Source organism: Setaria italica, chromosome I, assembly GCF_000263155.2.
Source record: "Setaria italica strain Yugu1 chromosome I, Setaria_italica_v2.0, whole genome shotgun sequence".
NCBI classification, from domain to species: Eukaryota; Viridiplantae; Streptophyta; class Magnoliopsida; order Poales; family Poaceae; genus Setaria; species Setaria italica.
The window spans coordinates 7413119-7432078 of NC_028450.1; the positions used below are offsets into that span (position 1 = coordinate 7413119).

General features: G+C 43.4%; 3 protein-coding genes and 2 pseudogenes across 6 annotated transcripts; 4 read left to right on the top strand and 1 right to left on the bottom strand.

The window, feature by feature from the left end:
• Window positions 1-377: 377 nt before the first annotated feature.
• On the top strand, window positions 378-2745 carry LOC101781631. 4 transcript variants are annotated; one of them, XM_022825937.1, is made up of 3 exons: window positions 378-573; window positions 741-1507; window positions 1617-2745. In XM_022825937.1, exon 3 carries the CDS (start codon window positions 1888-1890, stop codon window positions 2599-2601), a length of 714 nt encoding a protein of 237 aa, XP_022681672.1. In that variant the 5' UTR covers window positions 378-573; window positions 741-1507; window positions 1617-1887; the 3' UTR covers window positions 2602-2745. The 4 variants fall into 4 exon arrangements, with proteins under 4 accessions (XP_022681672.1, XP_022681674.1, XP_022681675.1 ...); XM_022825939.1 differs by having other exon boundaries at window positions 741-817; XM_022825940.1 differs by having other exon boundaries at window positions 741-817; window positions 1755-2745.
• Window positions 2746-2822: 77 nt separating this feature from the next.
• Window positions 2823-4471, top strand: LOC111257015. The gene has a single exon (XM_022825931.1). It carries the CDS (start codon window positions 3610-3612, stop codon window positions 4327-4329), a length of 720 nt encoding a protein of 239 aa, XP_022681666.1. The 5' UTR covers window positions 2823-3609; the 3' UTR covers window positions 4330-4471.
• Window positions 4472-4528: 57 nt separating this feature from the next.
• On the top strand, window positions 4529-6676 carry LOC111257014. The gene has a single exon (XM_022825927.1). It carries the CDS (start codon window positions 5804-5806, stop codon window positions 6530-6532), a length of 729 nt encoding a protein of 242 aa, XP_022681662.1. The 5' UTR covers window positions 4529-5803; the 3' UTR covers window positions 6533-6676.
• Window positions 6677-6779: 103 nt separating this feature from the next.
• Window positions 6780-8252, top strand: LOC101781243 (annotated as a pseudogene).
• Window positions 8253-13479: 5227 nt separating this feature from the next.
• LOC105914049 lies at window positions 13480-15393 on the bottom strand (annotated as a pseudogene).
• Window positions 15394-18960: the final 3567 nt, after the last annotated feature.

Consider the following 18960-nt stretch of genomic DNA (forward strand, 5'->3'; position numbering starts at 1 on the left):
GGTCGGCGGGAGCGACCGGCGTCCGGGGCCGGCGGATGGCGGGCCGGCGGACAGCGTCCGACGATGACGGGCGGCGGGGTGCGGCGCCGGGTCGGCGGGCCGGCGGACAGCGTCCGGCGGTGACGGGTGGCGGGGTGCGGCGACGGGTCGGTGACGGGAGGAGCGGACGGACGTGATGGGAGAAATAGATGGGGGCAAAAAACGAATCGTTACCTTCATAATCAGTGTCAGGTGGGTAATTTTTTACCCCAAAAGCACTTGAAAGCAAGGGGAAGATACTTTTGATTTTGTACTAGAGTAAAAGTAGCTTTTAGGTAAAAGCACGTAGAGCTTTTAGGCCCTTTGGTTAAACCAAAAGAAAAACAGGTTGGAAAGCCCAACCAAAGTCACCCGTAAAATTGGGGCGGCGAGGTGAGGCGGACTGGCGGAGGACAACCGGGGCGGAGGCTCTGCGGGACGGCCGGCCGGCCGCCCGCCTTCCAAGGTCCCCAGTCGCCACCGCAGCCCGTTTCGCATACGAACCTGGGTCGACGGCGTGTGATTCGCAGCCCTTGGTCGCCGTCGCCGCAACTGGTGAGCCTCCATCCGCCGCCTCCCCTCTTCCATGAACGGGGTCGATTTGCTTCCTTTAGTTCCCTACTGTAGCTAGTAGTATTCTCTTGAGTACTTCAGCGTTAAATCACGCCACCTGCGTGATCAGTATCTCAGTTATTCTCAATCTGATCCAAATTCCCTTGCAGGGACCTGCTTCACATTTCACAACACAAGGAACAGAGCAGGATTCGGAGAAAAAAAATTTGAAGCCAGCTAAACTGAGGTTAGGCTCTTAGTTGCTCGTGAAAAATAGCACTATGAATGTACTGACTATTTTCCAAATACTTTTCAACGAAATTGCAAAGCTAACTCATGTGAAGTTATGTCTATCCTGAGAAAATTATCCCCTTTGTTGCATTTTAATCTAGCTGCAGATCCCTTCGAAATATTAGTTAAAAAGTGCACTAGCTCATGGCCTTGTGGGCATGACATGCCATTTTACAACATTGCTTATATATGTTACTACTACTACTATTCTTCTCGTGCAAAATTATTTGGAGAGTGCTAGCAAATTGAGATTTGGTTTATGCTTGTTTAAACAAATGTTTGCACTGAAGGTAAATTTTCTTCGTATCGAAATATTTTGCATAGATGATTCGTTAGAAAATCAAATGTAACTTCAGCAGATATTTACTTGTGTCTCGTTACCCCAGAAAACCACCGTGAAGTCTGAACAAAATAGGGAATTGTGCTGATACAACATGAGTGACGATTTCTCTTCTCTTCTGTTTTCTGTTCTTTCCCTCTAAAAAATCATATTTTTTCTCACAATTTTCTGGAGAGATGGATATCCATTGCAAAGCGTGCACATATTATACACTTGAAAGTTGAAACAGAAACATAGGACAAAGACTATCCTTAATCCGTTGTGCAGTGCTTGATCAGCTGGTTAAACATGTCTTGTGACCTGGAGGTGAGGCAAAGTCAACTAGCTATTCGTTCTTCCACCAGCAACTTGCATGTTAATTAATCGGTCACGATCTGAATCTGTTACTAAACACGATGGCCCTTCACCCGTGCAGTTCAGTTTGTCACCCGTAATGCAGACATGACAGCCTCCTAATCAAGCTCAACCAGCGATGCCTCTTTGGTTGAGTGGCTTCTGTCGCAGCTCACCACGATTTACACATGATAATGATTCTTGCTGTCTGCTGGTTCAGCTGTGCGGTTGCTTCAACCTCTTTCCCTATATAAAGAGGAAGCCAAAGCTGGGAAGACAACATTTCAGTACTTCTCTTTGATCTCCAGCAAAAAGAGTCTTCATAACTTCGCTTCCATTCCAACTTCAAAAGCATGGCCTGCCACCTGAGATCCGCGAGTGTGCCCTCAAGCCCTCGCTCCAACGGAACCAATGTCGAGGAACAGATCCGGAGCCTGACAGCAGCCATCTCTTCTCCCTCTGCAACCATCCAAACCATGATTGATGGTCTGTCCAAGCTCGGGACCATCTACAGCTGCATCGATGAGCTCATTTGCTTTCCCAGCAGCCAGCGTCAACAAAGGAAGGCAGTGGAGGAGGAGCTTGAGTGCTCTCTCGTCTTGCTCGACCTCTGTGATGCCATGCAAGAAAGCTTCGCAGAGTTCAGGACGAGCATCCAGGAGATGCAATTGGGCCTAAAGAGAGGAGATGATGTGGCTGTTCAGGCCAAGGCTCAGTCTTACGCTCGTTCGGTCAAGAAGGCGCAAAAGCAGTTCAAGAAGATCAACAGCAAGGTTGCTCTTGACACTGATAACTGCAGGGTGATCAAGCTATTGTCTGAAGCAAGAGAACTTGCTCTGTCGATGCTGGAATCGACATTGTACCTCCTGTCAAAGGAGATCTTGATGCCGAGTGCTAGCAAGTGGTCTCTTGTCTCCAAGGCATTCCAGAAGAAGAGAGTCGCGTGCAAGGAGGAGCAACTGCAGGTCTTGGAGTTGGAGATTGTTGATCTTGAGAGCGAACTCCAGATTGTCTTCAGGAGACTGATCCAATCCAGGGTCTCGCTTCTCAACACTCTTAGCCTGTAGAAAGATCATACACCAACCAACTCTGAATTCCTGCGATTAGCATCCGCCTTTTAGAGGATTGGCTGATCATCGAAACAATTTTGATGTATATATGAGACAAAGTGTACAGAAAGATACTCAATGAAAGAGCAAAGTTTTGATCCATTTGATGTTGTCAACATTGTCTGATCTTTGTGTGTTTGTTTTTTTTTTGGGTCCAAACTTGACACAGAAGACAGCTAAATTTCTAAACTATAACCTTAAATTGGGAGATTCAGATAAAGTATTGTGTTGAAAAAAAAGTCCCTTTAACTCTTTATTTATGGTATTGTAAAGGAAATTAGTAGTTGTTTGATGAGATGGACACTGTCAATATTCACATGCGATGTGGCTCAACAACAGGCACAGGATCCTTCTGAATTGGATCTTGCTCTGCTTAACTGATAGCATGCCAACTAAATTGATAATTGATTACCTCTAGAATAAGATGATATTCTGATTCTTGCTGCCAATACTTGGAACATGATTATGTGGTTTGGTTAGATCCAACTCTTAAGAAACTTGAGCAGCATGTGGATCATCTTGAAATTGCAAACTTCAGATTCCAAATGTTGGAAGCGCCAGCAGGCAGGACAGTGCAGCATGAAGAACCATGAATGCTGAAGTAAACTTTTCAATAGCAGGCAACTCTTCTCACAATCTGAATCTATCATTAAACTAGGCACTCGTGCAGATGAGTTTGCCGCCAATTATCGAAACATGCCACGCTGATCATTAGTTCAACTACAGTTAGAGATGCTTCTAAAGCTGAACAAGCAAAAAACATGGGGACAGCTTGGCTTTGTCGCCGCAGCACAGCACCTCATCATCGATGAGATTCTTGCTGTCTACAAGGTCATCGATAGCACTTCTTCAGCTTGTTCTGTTATATATAGAGGCAAACCATAGCCGGATGGACACCATTGCAGCAGCTTCTCTTCTTTTCCACTTCTAGAGAAAAAGGAAAGCACTACAGCTTCCACTACAGCCATGGCTTGCCACCTCAGATCAGCCAGTGTGCCTTCCAGTCCTCGCTCCAATGAAATCGACGTCGAAGAACAGCTCCAGAGCTTGAACACAACTATCTCTTCATCTTCTTCTACCATTGGAACCATGTGTGATGGTTTGAGGAATCTTGGAGAAGTGTACAACCGCATCGGTGAGCTTGCAAGCCTACCGAGCAGCCAAGTTTCACGGCAGAGGAAGGCAGTGGAGCAAGAGCTCGAGCGCTCCCTTGTTGTGCTTGACCTTTGCAACGCCATGCTAGAGAGCTTTGGAGAACTCAAGGAAATCATCCTGGACATGCAGCTGGCTCTCAAGAGAGGAGATGATGCAGCTGTTCAGACCAAGATCCAGTCCTACATTCGTGTGGCAAAGAAGACACAAAAACAATTCAAGAAGATCAACAAGAAGTCCGCTGCAGCTGATCAGGAAAGCTGCAAGTTGATCAAGACGATGTCTGAAGCCAGGGAGATTGCTGCCTCGATGCTTGAATCTTCATTGCAACTCTTGTCGAAGCAAATTGTCACACCAAGCTCTGGCAAGTGGTCTCTCGTTTCCAAGGCGTTCCAGAAGAGAAGAGTTGTGTGCGATGAAGAGCAAATGCAGGAGTTGGAGTTGGACATTGTCGGTCTTGAGAGCGGACTTGAGACTTTGTTCAGGATACTGATCCAGAGCAGGGTTTCTCTTCTGAATGCTCTTAGCTTGTAGGTCATACACCAACTCAGAAGATTCCTCGTGATTAGCGTCCGCCTTTTAGAGGATTGGCTAATCATCGAAACAAAGTTTTGATGTATATATGGGAAAATGTACATAAATATACTCAATGAGAAAAGGCATAAGTTCCGATCCATTTCACGGTGTCAATTTTTTGCTCTTTTCTTTTATTGTCCAGAAAATAAAGCTAAACTTCATTTTAGTGTCATAAAAAAAATAGTTAGTGGTTCGATCAACGTTAAGAACTGCACATGAGATGTAGCTCAACAGAAGGCACAAGATCCTTGTAAAGTGGATCATGTTCTCTTTAACTGATAGCATGCCAGCTCCAGCCATGAGACTTGAGCTTGCAATTGATAATTGTTCAGAAGTCTGATGGAATAACACGTAGGACACCTAGAATAAGCTGCCATGCTGATTCTTGCTGCCAATACATACAGCATGGCAATGTGATTCAGTTAAGACCTAACGCATTATAAATTGGACGGCACATGAGTCTTCTTGAGATTGCAAAACTCAGATTCTAAATGTCGAAAGCACAGCAGGCAGGAGGAACATGACAGTGATGCGAAGGAGCTTTGGAGCCTGCAGTGAAGGTTCACTGATTTTGCAAACTTTTTTTTTATTTTCGAGAGAAATGTACAAAAATTAGTCAAGCGAGAAACAAAAACAAAAGTTTTTGTTACATTTCCTCTTGTACACATCACTTCTTGTGCATGCAATTATGTGAGTAAGATAGAGAACACATTTATGTTTGCAATAAAGTTCCAAATTCCAATCCATATTATTACAAAAAAAGTTGTATCTGTTGCAGGGCAACAATAAGTATAATAGTATCTGGCTTCTCTATTTGCAATCCGGAACTAAGACGGTCATGGTAGTCACACGAGATGTGTCTGCTGAACAAGCAGCAAAGATGCTTGCAGAGTGGATCTTGCTCTCCAAAGCTACTAGCATGCCAGCTACAGCCAATTGCAACACATCACTGACACTATGGGAGTGCCAGACCATGGCAAGGTTCGGTACTAGAGTAAGCTGCCTTGCTGATTCCTCCTACCAACATGAGACAACACGCAATGCCACAGCTTGCCATGGTCACCGATCTCATGATCTAGATCTCAATATAAAGAACGCACTCGTGCAGACGAGTTGCTGCTGATAACTGGGACATGGAACTATGACAGCTTCATCAGATCATCTTCAGAGATTCCTCTTGCTCAGGGTAAACACACAGAAAGCATCAACCTCTCGTGGACATCTGTGGCTATGTTGCAAAAGCACAGCGCTTCATCAGTGGCAATATTCTTCTTGTCGGCAGGGTTGCAATGCCACATCTTCAGCTTCCTTGGTTATATATGCCGGAAAACCATAGCCTGGTCGACACCATTGCAGCTCAGCTTCTCTCCATTCTCTCTTCACCACCATTTCCAAAGAACACAAGAAAAGCACTGCAGCTCTAGTTGCAGCCATGGCTTCCATTCTCAGATCTGTAAGTTTGCCTTCCAGCCTTCGCTCTGAAGAAATCAACATCGAAGAACAGCTGCAGAGCCTCAAGGCAACCATTTCTTCTTCCACTACCCCTGAGAAAGTGGTCGATGGTATCAGGAAGCTTGGAGGACTTTACAACAACATCGAAGAGATGATGTGCTCACCAAGTGGCCAAGTTAGTCTTTGCCGGCCACAACAGAGGAAAACAGTGGAGCAAGAGCTTGAGAAGTCCCTCATCTTGCTTGATCTCTGCAACGCCATGCAAGAGAACTTTTCTGAGCTCAAGACAAGCATTCAGGAGATGCAGCTGATCATCAAGAGAGGAGATGACTCCACTCTTCAAGCCAAGATCCAGTCTTACATCCGCTTGGTTAAGAACATGCAGAGACAGTTCAAGAAAATCAGCAAGAAGCCTACTACAGTTGACCAGGACAGCTGCAGGGTGGTCAAGCAGTTGGCTGAAGCCAGAGAGATTGGAATCTCCATGCTTGAATCCTTGCCATATCTCCTGTCGAAGCAAATTGTGACACCAAGCTCTAGCAAATGGTCCCTTTTATCCAAGACTTTCCACAAAAGAAGAGTAACATGCGAGGAGGAGCACTTGCAGGAGATGGAGTTGGTTATTGTTGATCTCGAGAGCGGAGTCGAGACTTTGTTCAGGAAATTGATCCAGAGCAGAGTTTCTCTCCTCAACACTCTCAGTTTATAGATAGATCGTGCACCAACCACAAACCCCTGCGATTGGCATCCGTATTTTAGAGGATCTGCTGATCATCAAACAATTTTGTAGCGTACCTGTAAATGAGCAACTGTACAGAAAATTAGTGAAAAGAAAGTTAAAATTTTTTGTCAATTTCCTGCTGTCAAATTCACTGCTTATGAATTCCCATTGTGCTGTTATGTTGTGATGTTTGGACGATTCAGTTATCTTAATTTTTTTTCACCAAAGAGTACCCAGAAGATGCTCATCATTATTGACGTTTTAAAGGAGCAGTTTGTTGTTCAAGTTGATCTTTGAAATGTTTTACTATCAGATAGGCATGTGATACAGATGCCATGTGTTGGCCCAGCAACAAGCAAAGGATCCTCGTGCAGTGGATCTTGCTGCCCAAATCGAAAACAAGTCAGCTCCAACACGCGAGGTTGAGCGTGTAAGTAGCATGAATTGTGCTTAATAGGGCATCTACTCAAATTAAGAATTGCATAGCAGCTCCATAACACGCTTGTCATCGTAATAATTGGTTAGCAATCCACTAAAAAATAATTTCAGGGCATGCAATCATGTAAGGATCTACCGGTGAAGTGAACTAACCTGTTGATTGTTGCTGCCAGTAGCTGGAACATGACAATGTGATAGCTCATTGGTAGGATAGATGATGCACTAAAAAATTGAACAACACATGGTAGATGAAGGAAACAGATTCCATATGCTGGGCAATTGAAATGGCATAACTCTATGTGTCCACTATCAATATGATGCTGTCACACATGCTTCTTCAGTATAAATAGGCCTCCCCTGAAGGCCAAGCATGTTCAAACCAACATCTGCTACATCAGCTTCTCATCTCCTCAACCACACACAGCAAAGGGCTCGATCAAAAGTCATGGCTTACCACCACAGATCAACCAGTCTTCCTTCTAGGCCTGCCTCCAAAGTTGAGGAGGAGCTACAAGTCCTAGAGGCATGCACCTCTTCGTCCTCAATGACCATCGAGACAACCTGCGATGGTCTGAGGAAGCTTGGAGACATCTACAGCTCCATTGAGGAGGTTATGTGCCTCCCTAGCAACCAAGTTTGCTCCTCCCAGCAAAGGAGGTTGCTGGATGGAGAGATGGAATACTCTCTTGAGCTACTGGATCTCTGCAATGCCATGCATGAGGACTTTGCCGAGTTGAAGGCCATCGTCCAAGATCTGCAGGTGTCTCTCAGAAAAGGAGATGATGCAGCAGTTCAAGCCAAGATCCAGTCTTACTTCCGGTTGATTAAGAAGGCGAAGAAACATTTCAAGAAGGCTGCAAAGAAGATTACCTCTGACAAGGAGGACTGCAGAATCCTGAGGCTGTTGAGCGAGGCTAGAGAGATCACTACCTCTCTTCTTGAGTCAACAGTGCAGCTCCTGGCCAAGCAAATCGCAATGCCCAGATCCTCTATTGTCCTGAAGGCATTCCAGAAGAAAACTTCAGTTGTTTGCAAGGAGGAGCAGTTGCAGGTGTTAGAGTGCAACATCAAAGATCTTGAGGATGGAGCAGGACTTCTGTTCAGGAGATTGATCCAGAGCAGGGTTACCCTCCTGAACATTCTCAGTTCATAGATATTCTCAAGATATGTCTCTTTTGACACCTGCGATTGGCATCTGCCTTTTAAAGGATCCATCAATCGCTGTATGCTTCATCATTTGTATAGAACAAGTGTACATAAAAGAGCTCAATGAAAAAAATCAATGTTTTGCTTTCTTCATGTTGTCAATCTACTGCAGCCCATTTGTACATAAGACTCATATGCATGTCTATCTATAGGGACTGATCACACGAATACAGTGCACTCACTGCTTTCCCTAGAGCACTGATACTGGGCAGAAACAAACTTGCAGGCGCAGTACCCCCGCAGATCGGTGAGTGCCATGCAAACCATGTTTAACTGATTGTTTTGAACACTAGAAAAGAAACATTTAAATACGTAGGGAAACAGAGTAGTCTAAAACCAGGCAAACTTTTAAGCAACAATAGCTACATTCTGAGAGAGTTTCATCAAGGACAGCTAACTGAACAAGTGATTCTAATGTGTCAGATGATGCTACGATAGTGAAGCATTTCATATCTATCCACACAGAGTAAAAGAAGAAAAGAAAAGAAAAATCACAACCTAAGCTACTCTAACAGTAAAGTGAGACTCAACACAGAAAAATTGCAATCTTCAAATTAGCTCAGGAACCTTGCACTGAACAAAATAAATCTCGCGATCCACTCGTTTTCTCTGCGTACAACAAAAAATGTTAAAACGGGCAAATCCTATCGGAGCACAAGGAGCTTAAGAGTGGCCGCTTGCCGCTGCAATAAGAGTTATTAAAAAAAAGTTTCGCAATGACTGAATATAATCCAATGCCGATACAATATTCGACTAGAGTGTTGCGCTATTCACCTGCAACAAGAAACCATCGATCCCGAGCTGCCGCTGCAACTCCCCGCCGCCCCTTCAGGCGAGGTATGGCGGCGGGTGCGGTGAGCCGCCGTATGGCGCGGGAGAGGCAGAGGTACTGGGGGATGAACATATATAACGGATGAGAGGCGATGGCGCCCGCCGCCGCCGCCGCCATTGCCTCGGCGCCGGGCGGGGACTGCCGCGGGAGGAGTTACCGAGGAAAGGGGATGGCGAGACGACTGCCGTACGAGCAAGAACTCCTCAGGGTTCTCTTCGCAAGAATTACTTCCCCCCAGTTTAACTCTTGACCGTCTGATCCCGATCGAACGATTATAAATACACCCATGCCGGTCGGTATTTCATTTACCGACCACCCTGGTTGTCGTTCTATTTAGCGACAGCCCCCGAGGCTGCTTCTTCGCCGAATATGCTTGGCAAAGCTGTGTATGATTTGGCCTGACAGATTTGTCAGAGAATTTTACACATTTCTGTCAAGGTCAGACAAAATGTTAGCTTAACGTACAATGGTTAATCATCTTCTGTGCTGTTCATGTTTACAAATGTGTCTGTTCGTGTGCATAGCATCCCCAATTTCAGATGCCACTTTTGTGAGGCAGTTCAGTTATTTGCTCAGAGGATTACGAAAACAGCAGATGTTAAAGCTCCTGGAATATCAACAGGAGAGAAGGCAGCTTCTGAAATCTGAATCTGCATCCTGGTGTTGTTTTTTTAGATGACCGTACGCAGCCAAATTTTTACAGCATTTTCATCTCATAAGCTGATTACAATTAAAAGGGAAAATAGTACGCGGATGAAAAGGAGAAGATCAAAAGCAAATTCTATTATTGCTTCTCCATCCATTCTTAGCAAAGATATCTAAGACTACGATCTCCAACGTCTTGCTTGCCAAACGGACAATCTTCCTTGAGTTCTCACGCTGTAATAGGGATCAAAATCATAGCCAATATACTCCCATGCATAAAAGAGATAAACTATTTTTTCTCAAAAATTAAATCATTACGTGTACACAGATTGCCTACATTAGAGCTGCGACCCCAACAAAAATCAAACACCTCTCATTGTTTTTTATGCCTGTTAACCAATTCCCTGTAACATGGTGTTGTGGTACGTCCAGGCCTCAAAAGTTCAAACGAGAAAACTCCATCGGTCCCAGATTGACAGAACAGATAGAACAGGCAGGTTAACCTTCATTGCTCATCAGAACAAAACCTCACATGAGATGGCGACCTGACAGTTTCATACTCGACTTCATACTGGAGTCCCTCATCACAGTTCACACGATTAGCTCTGGCATTGGCATCGCTCTTTCACATACGACCGCAATACAACAACCGCAGGCTGGTCCAGTCAACTAGCTAGTCAAGTGACCTGCCTGCCTAAGTGCCTAGTCTCCAACTGTACTGGAGCAGCCTGGTTACACTACTGGCCCAATGAAGTACAACAAGAACATGATGCAGCATCTAAAACAACAGAAGCCACTCTTGCAATTTGCGGCACCAGATGGTCCGACTCGTAGTTCACGCTGCAGTAACTGAATCTTGCTCGTCTTCCATACGTCTTCATAACTTCAATTTCACGAATCCTTGAGAATTGCTGACCTCACCGTCCTTCAACCAACCAGCCAGCCCTGCATATGAATAGCAGTTGTTTCTAAAAAATGACGCCTTCCAGAACCATGCTCTTGCAAAGAGTACGAAACTAGCACCAATTGTCTATCCAAATACATCATCCGGATAGAATTTCCACATATGCATCTAACATTTTTTACATATGGCTTGCAAAGCCTCTTAATACAAAATCATGCTCCTTTTTTTTTGAACTCATGCAAAGTCATGCTTTGACGACCAAACAACACAAACCAGCTCAGAATTGATCAGTTGATGTACAAATTTCAGGGGGCAAAAAGGAAATGCTTGAACCCAAGAGGAAACACAAAATACATACACAAGAGTGGAGTGAACTGATTCATCATTTACTAATGGGATGATTTTGGAAGAAAGGTGGCGAGTTGATTTCACTAGGGAAACAGGATATGCAGCAGCAAAGGGGCAATGGTGGGGAATGTGCTCAGCTCAGGGCCAGAATGAAATTTTACAGGACCATCCATTCCTAGTTTGAACATACTAGTACAGTAATTAAGAGATATGTTAAATGTAGGGGCACCAATTGCAGGCCTGTGCAGCTGCGTGCTCTGCTGGCCATGGCATGGACGGTCCTGGCTAGAAGGTAGCATATACATTGCCTGTCAAGGACTTCACAAAAGACCAAGACTCCCAAGCATTGCTCGACACAAATGACCGATACACTAAGCATTTGCTCGGATTACTTCAGAAGCAAACAGCTCTGAATACACACAGTTGAACAAGTATCGCTCCAAATTAGACCCTTAGAATGCAGATAGCATATTGCAAATCATCAAGCAAATACTTCACCCTTCGTGCAGCAGCAAAATCAGCAGGCTAGCCATGCCACGAACTCCTGCTCTTTTGATTCTTCTCTACTTTGCTTCTCTGCCACCTCATGCATCGAGCAGGAGAGGAGCTCCTTGCTCCAGTTCATCGCTGATCTCTCCTACGAAGGAGGCCTCAGCGGTTCCTGGGAGAATACCACAGATTGCTGCAAATGGGAAGGAATCAGCTGCAATTCAGATATGACAGTCACAGGTATCTTTCTGGCTTCTAGGAGACTTCAGGGGCACATCTCAGCTTCCCTTGGCAACCTCACTGGTCTCATGCACCAAAGTCTGTCCCAAAACTACTTGTCCGGAAGCATACCGCTAGAGCTGATGTTCTCCAACAGCATTCTTGTCCTCGACGTCAGCTTCAACCAACTCAATGGAGATCTGCAAGAGCTGCAATCTTCAACCCTCCTACTACTGCAGGTACTGAATATCTCAAGTAACAAATTTACAGGAAGGTTTCCATCCTCCCCATGGGAGTTGATGAAGAGTCTGGTTGTGCTCAATGTCAGCAACAACAGCTTTAGTGGGCAGATACCGACTAAGTTATGTTTTAGTGCGCCATCCTTTGCTGTGCTTGAACTCAGTTACAACCAATTCAGCGGAAGCATCCCTCCAGAGCTTAGTAGTTGCTACATGCTGACGTCTCTCAAAGCTGGGCACAACAACATCAGTGGCACTCTTCCAGATGTGATCTTCAATATTACATCATTGGAGCACCTATCTCTTCATGATAATCGGTTAGAAGGATCACTCAGTGGCATCAGCAAGCTCACATGTCTTGTCACACTTGATCTTGGGAGAAATGGTCTAAGTGAAAATATCCCGGACTCCATAGGTCAACTCAAGAGACTAAATGAGCTCCATTTAGACCACAACAGCATGTACGGGGAGCTTCCATCAACTCTGAGCAATTGCAAGAATCGCGATCCTCACAGTGGCCCTGTTATCCTACTCCGTAATCTTGATCCTCACAATGACCTTTGTAATGGCACCCGATTGATCATGAGAGGATTTCAGAAAAATTCTATCGATGCTAAAATTGTTAATGGCCAACATGCAGAGGAAAAGATATTCATACCCAGGATACCAATGTCACCTTTTGAAGATCTATTTCTTCCCTTCAAGTTCAAGCGCAAGTAGTTTCCTATTCGCTTAAGCTTCGTTATGACCATTAACAAAGCACAAGGTCAGACAATACTAAATGTAGGTATCTACCTCCCCGAGCTTGTTTTTTTACATGGGCAACTGTATATGGCTCTATCTAGAGGTGTTTCTCGTGAGACAACACGGGTTCTTGCTAGAAAAAATAAGGATATGGATCCACTGGAAAAGGAACAAAGAACATTGTTTACAGAGATGTCTTGGAGTTATGAGGTATGCCAATTTTATTTTCACAGTTTATAATTTATTATGTTGTGCATGTATATATATCTATATATTGTTCGCTTCAGAATTGTGAATGGCTTACGGTAAAAAGTCTAGGAAATGCATGAGACAATTTAGTGTACATACATCTGTATAAAAAGGTTTCTAGGAGCGTCAGGGGATGGGTTATATATGAGAGGAAATATTTGTGTTGTATTTCCTAGCTGAGCTACAAACGAGCTTCTACTTAATCATTACTGCTCAGAGACAAGCTTCTGGTTGTTTGAAAATTTCACATATTTCTATCCTAATATGCGGATCCTCCCATAGGAACATTGTCTCTTGTTTAGGTAGGATTGCATGACATTTCCCACTGGGCGCAATCATATCCAGCTATCAAAATTAATTGAATGGTTGCCATGCTAATCGTGCATAACCGGTGAATGAAATCAAGCCACAAATCGACAACATGGACATGGAAATAAACGATTGATTCCTGCACAGAATCTGGTGTTAATTAATATGGCATAGCATCCCCTTTTCTAATCTGATTTGATTGATTGAATCCTAAGGTCAAAAATTATCACGTGCCAAAATGAAATTGAAGTTCACCTTCTAATATACTAGTAAATCAACCCGTGCGCACACACGGGCTAGCTAGAAAACACCGTCCGTAAGTACCATTCCATTACAGCCATTTAATTTGCACCATTTGATTTATACATTAACAACACCTTTCCTCTCAAAGATGTACATGTAGCGACAAATATAAATGCTGATATCAGTAAACTCCTCTTTCCTTAAGCACCTTCCAACCCTACTCCACGGTGTTTCCTTCCTTCAGGCCTCTTCCTCAAGCAGCTTCTGATCAAAGTGCCACACCCCTGCATCCAAATCATTCCTTCAGGCCTCTTCCTCAAGCAGCTTCTGATCAAAGTGCCACACCCCAGCAAGCCTGAATTTGCAGTCCAATGTAACATTACAACAGCCTTCATGAATGCAATTTCATAGGATGCAAGAATAGTCTGGTGCCAATTAAATATTTGTCATCTGGTGGCTCGATAGAATAAAGCAGTATATATAAAAGATGGCAAGGAATACCTCTCCCTCGTTAGTCAGTGCAGTTGAATGCCAACCTCCAGCAGCAATGTCAACCTGCAAATAGACATAGGGGTACATGTAACAAGTGAAAAATCAGGAAACCAATGTGCAGTTAAACTATCAACTTATCAGCAACAACAAACATATTATTGCTAATGTGTGACGATTACAACTTGAAGTCCCGGAAAGAGCAAACTTGTTAGCTGAATGAAGCTTAACTCCTTGCAGGTCAATTTTAGCTGGGATAAAAGAACTAAGTTTGGAAACAAAATCATTTCAGTTAGACACCAAGGCAGCCTTAACTTGCTTGTGTGGTAATGGCTTGAGAAACTCTACATCTAATTTAGAATGAAACAGAAATTCAAAGAAAAAAGAAATCAGAATGACTAACCAGTAAGAGATCAGATAGCCCCTCAACACGGATATGTTGTGATCTTGGTTGGGTATCTCCAATTCCCAGCTGACCATACTCATTATTACCCCATACCCACAAAATTCCATCCTCTGTTAGTGCCAAATTATGGAATGTGCCTACAGCAATTACCCTCACTTTCTGAAGGCCTTACACACGTACTGGTGTAGATATTTGCTTGCTGAAAAAGACATATGGTCCGCAACAAATTCAAGGAGAAAATAACAAAACAAATTGAAGATTTGGTGTATGGCACGGTACATATCACCAGGAGGCCATGGCTGCCCCAAGTCCAGACATGACCTTCTTGAGTCAAAACCACAGAGTGTGTGCCTCCAGCAGCTACCTAGAATTAGCAAATGAATAAGCAACCCAAAAGATAACTAATGGAAATCATGAGTGCAGGAGACAAAGTTGCAGCATCATTCGGAGACATGAATAATTCATATGGACAAGAAACATTATAAAAGTTCCAGTTCCATCATCATATAAATTATCCCATATGTGGTTCGCAACCAGACTACTTCTTTGGCAACAAAGCATGTGCCAAAGTGACAACTAACAATACCATCCACAATTTGTAGGATTTCCTACAACCAGAGCACCAACTAAAATTGCTAAAGTTTCAAAATATTCTCACTAATGTTAGCACAGCACAGGAATCAAATTCCACTCACTTGCTGGACTTTGAGCTTGGGCGCGCACCGCTGTGGGGTTGGGATGTCCCTCCTGAGCGCCCTCGTCCCGTCCTCCTTCCTCTCAGGCTCCTTGGCGCACTGCTCGTACTCGTTCCCCCTGCACCATTAACGCATATTGCATCAAACCAACCAGAAATCAATCACGGGCAGTGCCACGAAGTGGGTTCACTTACCCCAGGCGTACGCGCGGTCCTTGTCGTCCACCGCGAGGCAATGCCACCCGCCAATCGCCGCCTGGAACCAACGAAACCCATAGGGAGAGAGCTTGTTTCATCAGCAACACGGAGGTATGAATCTCGTGGGTAAAGAGGAGTCGAGGCGCACTTGGACGATCCTGACGCCGACGAGGGCGTTGACTGCCCCCAGGAGCTATTTGTCTTTGTCAGGATACAACTTCAGTCACCCAAGCCATTCAAATAGCGATTCAGAAGGCAATCTCATAGTCGGCATCCAAGATAATGCTTCATCGACTTCCCGTGAGCCGTTCGTGTGTCATCCAACGGCTGAGATTGTCCACTTGCGTCGCTGTAGTGTTTCACCGTTGTTTTCAGACCGACGACAGTAACTTTTTTCAGAGGTGTAAAAGTTCTTTTACTTCTACAGTTTTAGCTGAGTTGTAATAGCTGGTCTGGCGGTCGGGAGAGGGTATTATGGAATCAGAACCAACCCTATATCGATTTCTAGCTTAGCAGTAGTTCTTCTGGCGCCACTATGGCGATCTGGTGTAACTAAACTTCTCGTTTTGCCAGTTAATTGCTACTGCTAGTTACTGAAATTCATATATGTTCCCCTCTCGATCTTGGCTTGTGTTCTTCTTTTCTCTCTCGATTCCTGCTCGGATTTCTCATGTCCTGACAATTGGTATCCAGAGCCAGGCATCCGCGACCGGATCCAAACAATTCCAGAGCCAATCTCCCAGGTTCAGTCCGATTGGTGAGGTGAGAGGTGGTTGTGACTCAATCACTTAAAATCCCACCCTCCCACCCGGAACTGTGGAGAACATCCCCCTTTTCCCCAAAAATTAGCAGTCGAAGTCACGGCAGTGAGGGTTGCAAGGCATTGTTCTTGCGTAAAATTCTGTAGCTGTGTGTGATTTTAGATTGTGGAGGTGATGGTGGGAGACACTCTTGGTGAGGGTTGCAGAACTCGTTTCTGTGTAAAATTCCTTAGCCAATCCGTGCCTCAGGCGGTAGAAGTGCTTGTGGATCAAATTGGGGAAAGCACTGCTTGAACCGAATCCACCAAGCTGGAGACTATGTTGACAAAGGAGAATAGTGGAGCATCTAGTTATGCTTCGGTTGAGGAAGTGGAAAAACTGAGATCTACTTTGGATTCTTTCATATTGAAGCAAGAAGAGCAGAACAAGGTGTTAGAGTCTTCTTTGGATAAAATATTGACTAGCCTCAACAATTTAGCAAGCTCATCTGGGACAGAAGACAAAGGTTCAGCATTCAAAACTACTGTTGTTTCCCCCACACCACTTGTCCAGGCAAACAAGTCTATGTACATGAGCAATGATGTGTCAAGAACACATCAACAAGTCTACACCCCTCCACCTGATGTGACAACACAGATACAACACATGATTGGTACTCCCTGGTTCACAAAGGCACCATTAGGAGATGTTGATGAGGAATGGATTGCTGATTACCCTTGGACAGCAAAAGAATTGGAGGACTTTTTCATTCAGGCCAATGCTACATATGATTCTAAACAAGAACAGTTACAATATGAGGCTTTATTAGCAAACAAGTCCAGCACCATCAACACTATACGCAAGTTGTCAACCCACTCAAACCATACACTCCACAGCAACCTTCCAACAGGAATTCACTACAGATGCAGCAGAAAATGGTGGCTAAAGGCCCAAAATTATCATTCCCTAAGTTTGATGGCCATGATCCTGATGGATGGATTAGAAAGTCTGAAAAGTACTTTGAGTTGGTAGGAATTCAAAATGAACAGAGAGTACAAATTGTAGCAATGTACATTATGGCCAAAGCTGAATACTGGTGGAGAGGAATAGGGTGCAATGCCACTTCTATTCCTTGGCATCAATTCTGCAGATTGATTGGTGACAGATTTAATGAAGAATCATCTTATGAAGTTATTGAAAAGTTTCATGGGTTAAGGCAAACAGGCACTGCGACTGAATATATCACTAAATTTGAAGAATTGATGGGCTTGGTTAAGCGAGACAACCCTTCTCTACAAGATTCTTACTTCATTACTAGTTTTGTCTCTGGACTTCAAGAGCCAATTCAGCATCACTTGTAGTGTCACAAACCTAATTTCTTGACTAATGCTTTTTGGTATGCCAGAAGACTGGAACAAGCTCATCCTCTAGTTAAGAAGCTACAACCATTCAGTGGCAATTACAAAACACAGAAAATTTGGAATAAGGATTCCAAAGAGAAGGACAATGTTCAAAACAATATAGTTGAACTTAAAGCTACTGGCAAGTGCTTTAAGTGTAAGGAGCTATGGGTTCCTGGTCATGCCAAAGTCTGCAAAGGAAAACAATTTTTTTTAGTAGTGATGGTGGAAAAGAATAGACAAGAGGAAATGTCAATTGTAGAAGATGAAAACACCACTGATCAAGGGGAATATCATGATGCTAAACCCGTTCCAACACTGCAAATTTCTATGCATGCTCTTACTAGCATATCTTCTCAAGAAAAAACCTTCACATTGAGGTTGAAGTTTGGTAACACCTACGATACTGCTTTAGTAGATAGTGGCAGTGATGTCTCATTTATAAATACCAAATTTGCCATGAGAAGTAATTTACCTATTTCACAAATTGAAGAGGTTAAAGTAGCAGCTGCTAATGGCACAGAAATGCACAGCTCAACTTCTTGTACAACATGCTCTTACTTAATACAAGGTCACAGTTTCATCTCTGATTTCAGATTGCTAGAAGTTCAAGGTTTTGATGTAGTCTTGGGAGCTGATTGGATCTATCAACATAGTCTAGTGGGAATTGATTTAAAAGGAAGAGAATTTTCTATCACTAAAGATGCAAAGAGCATTATAACATTTTCTGATAAGACTATCACTGATGGCTGCCAATTAATAAGTACAAGGAAACTCTGTCACTTATTGAAGAAGAAAGCAGTAGGAGCTGTCATTGTCTTGAATAATAATCAAAATTCTTCTCTTCAGCCACCTTCTAAAATTTCTGAACACATACAATCAATTCTGAATGAATTTTAGGATGTTTTCACAGAACCAACTGAGCTTCCACCAAACAGATCCATTGATCATTCCATTCGATTAATTAAAGAGAACAAAACCATAAATCAGAGGCCTTACAGACTACCTCATCATCAGAAAAATGCAATGGAGGATCTGATTAAGCAATTGTTGCAATCTCACATGATTAGGCCAAGTGTTAGCCCATATTCTTCTCTAGTGATATTGGTGAAAAAGAAAGATGGAACTTGGAGAATGTGTGTGGATTTCAGGTAGCTCAATTCTAACACAGTCAAAAATAAATATCCCATACCAATTATTGAGGATCTTTTAGATGAGTTGTTTGGAGCACAAATCTTTTCAAAAATTGACCTCAGGTCAGGTTATCACCAAATCAGAATGAGTGAAGCAGATATACATAAAACTGCATTTACTACTCATGTAGGGCACTTTGAGTACCTTGTTATGCCTTTTGGTTTAACTAATGCACCAGCTACTTTTCAAACATTGATGAACAATATGCTGGCAGCATTTTTAAGGAAATTTGCTCTAGAATTTTTCGATGACATACTTATCTATAGCACTTCCTTGCAAGACCACATTTCTCATTTACACTCTATCCTGACAGTGCTCAGAGAAAATAAGTTATTTGCTAAACTCTCTAAATGCACCTTTGCTCAGCTTGAAATTGAATATTTGGGTCATGTTATAAGCAAGGATGGTGTGGCTACTAATCCATCCAAAA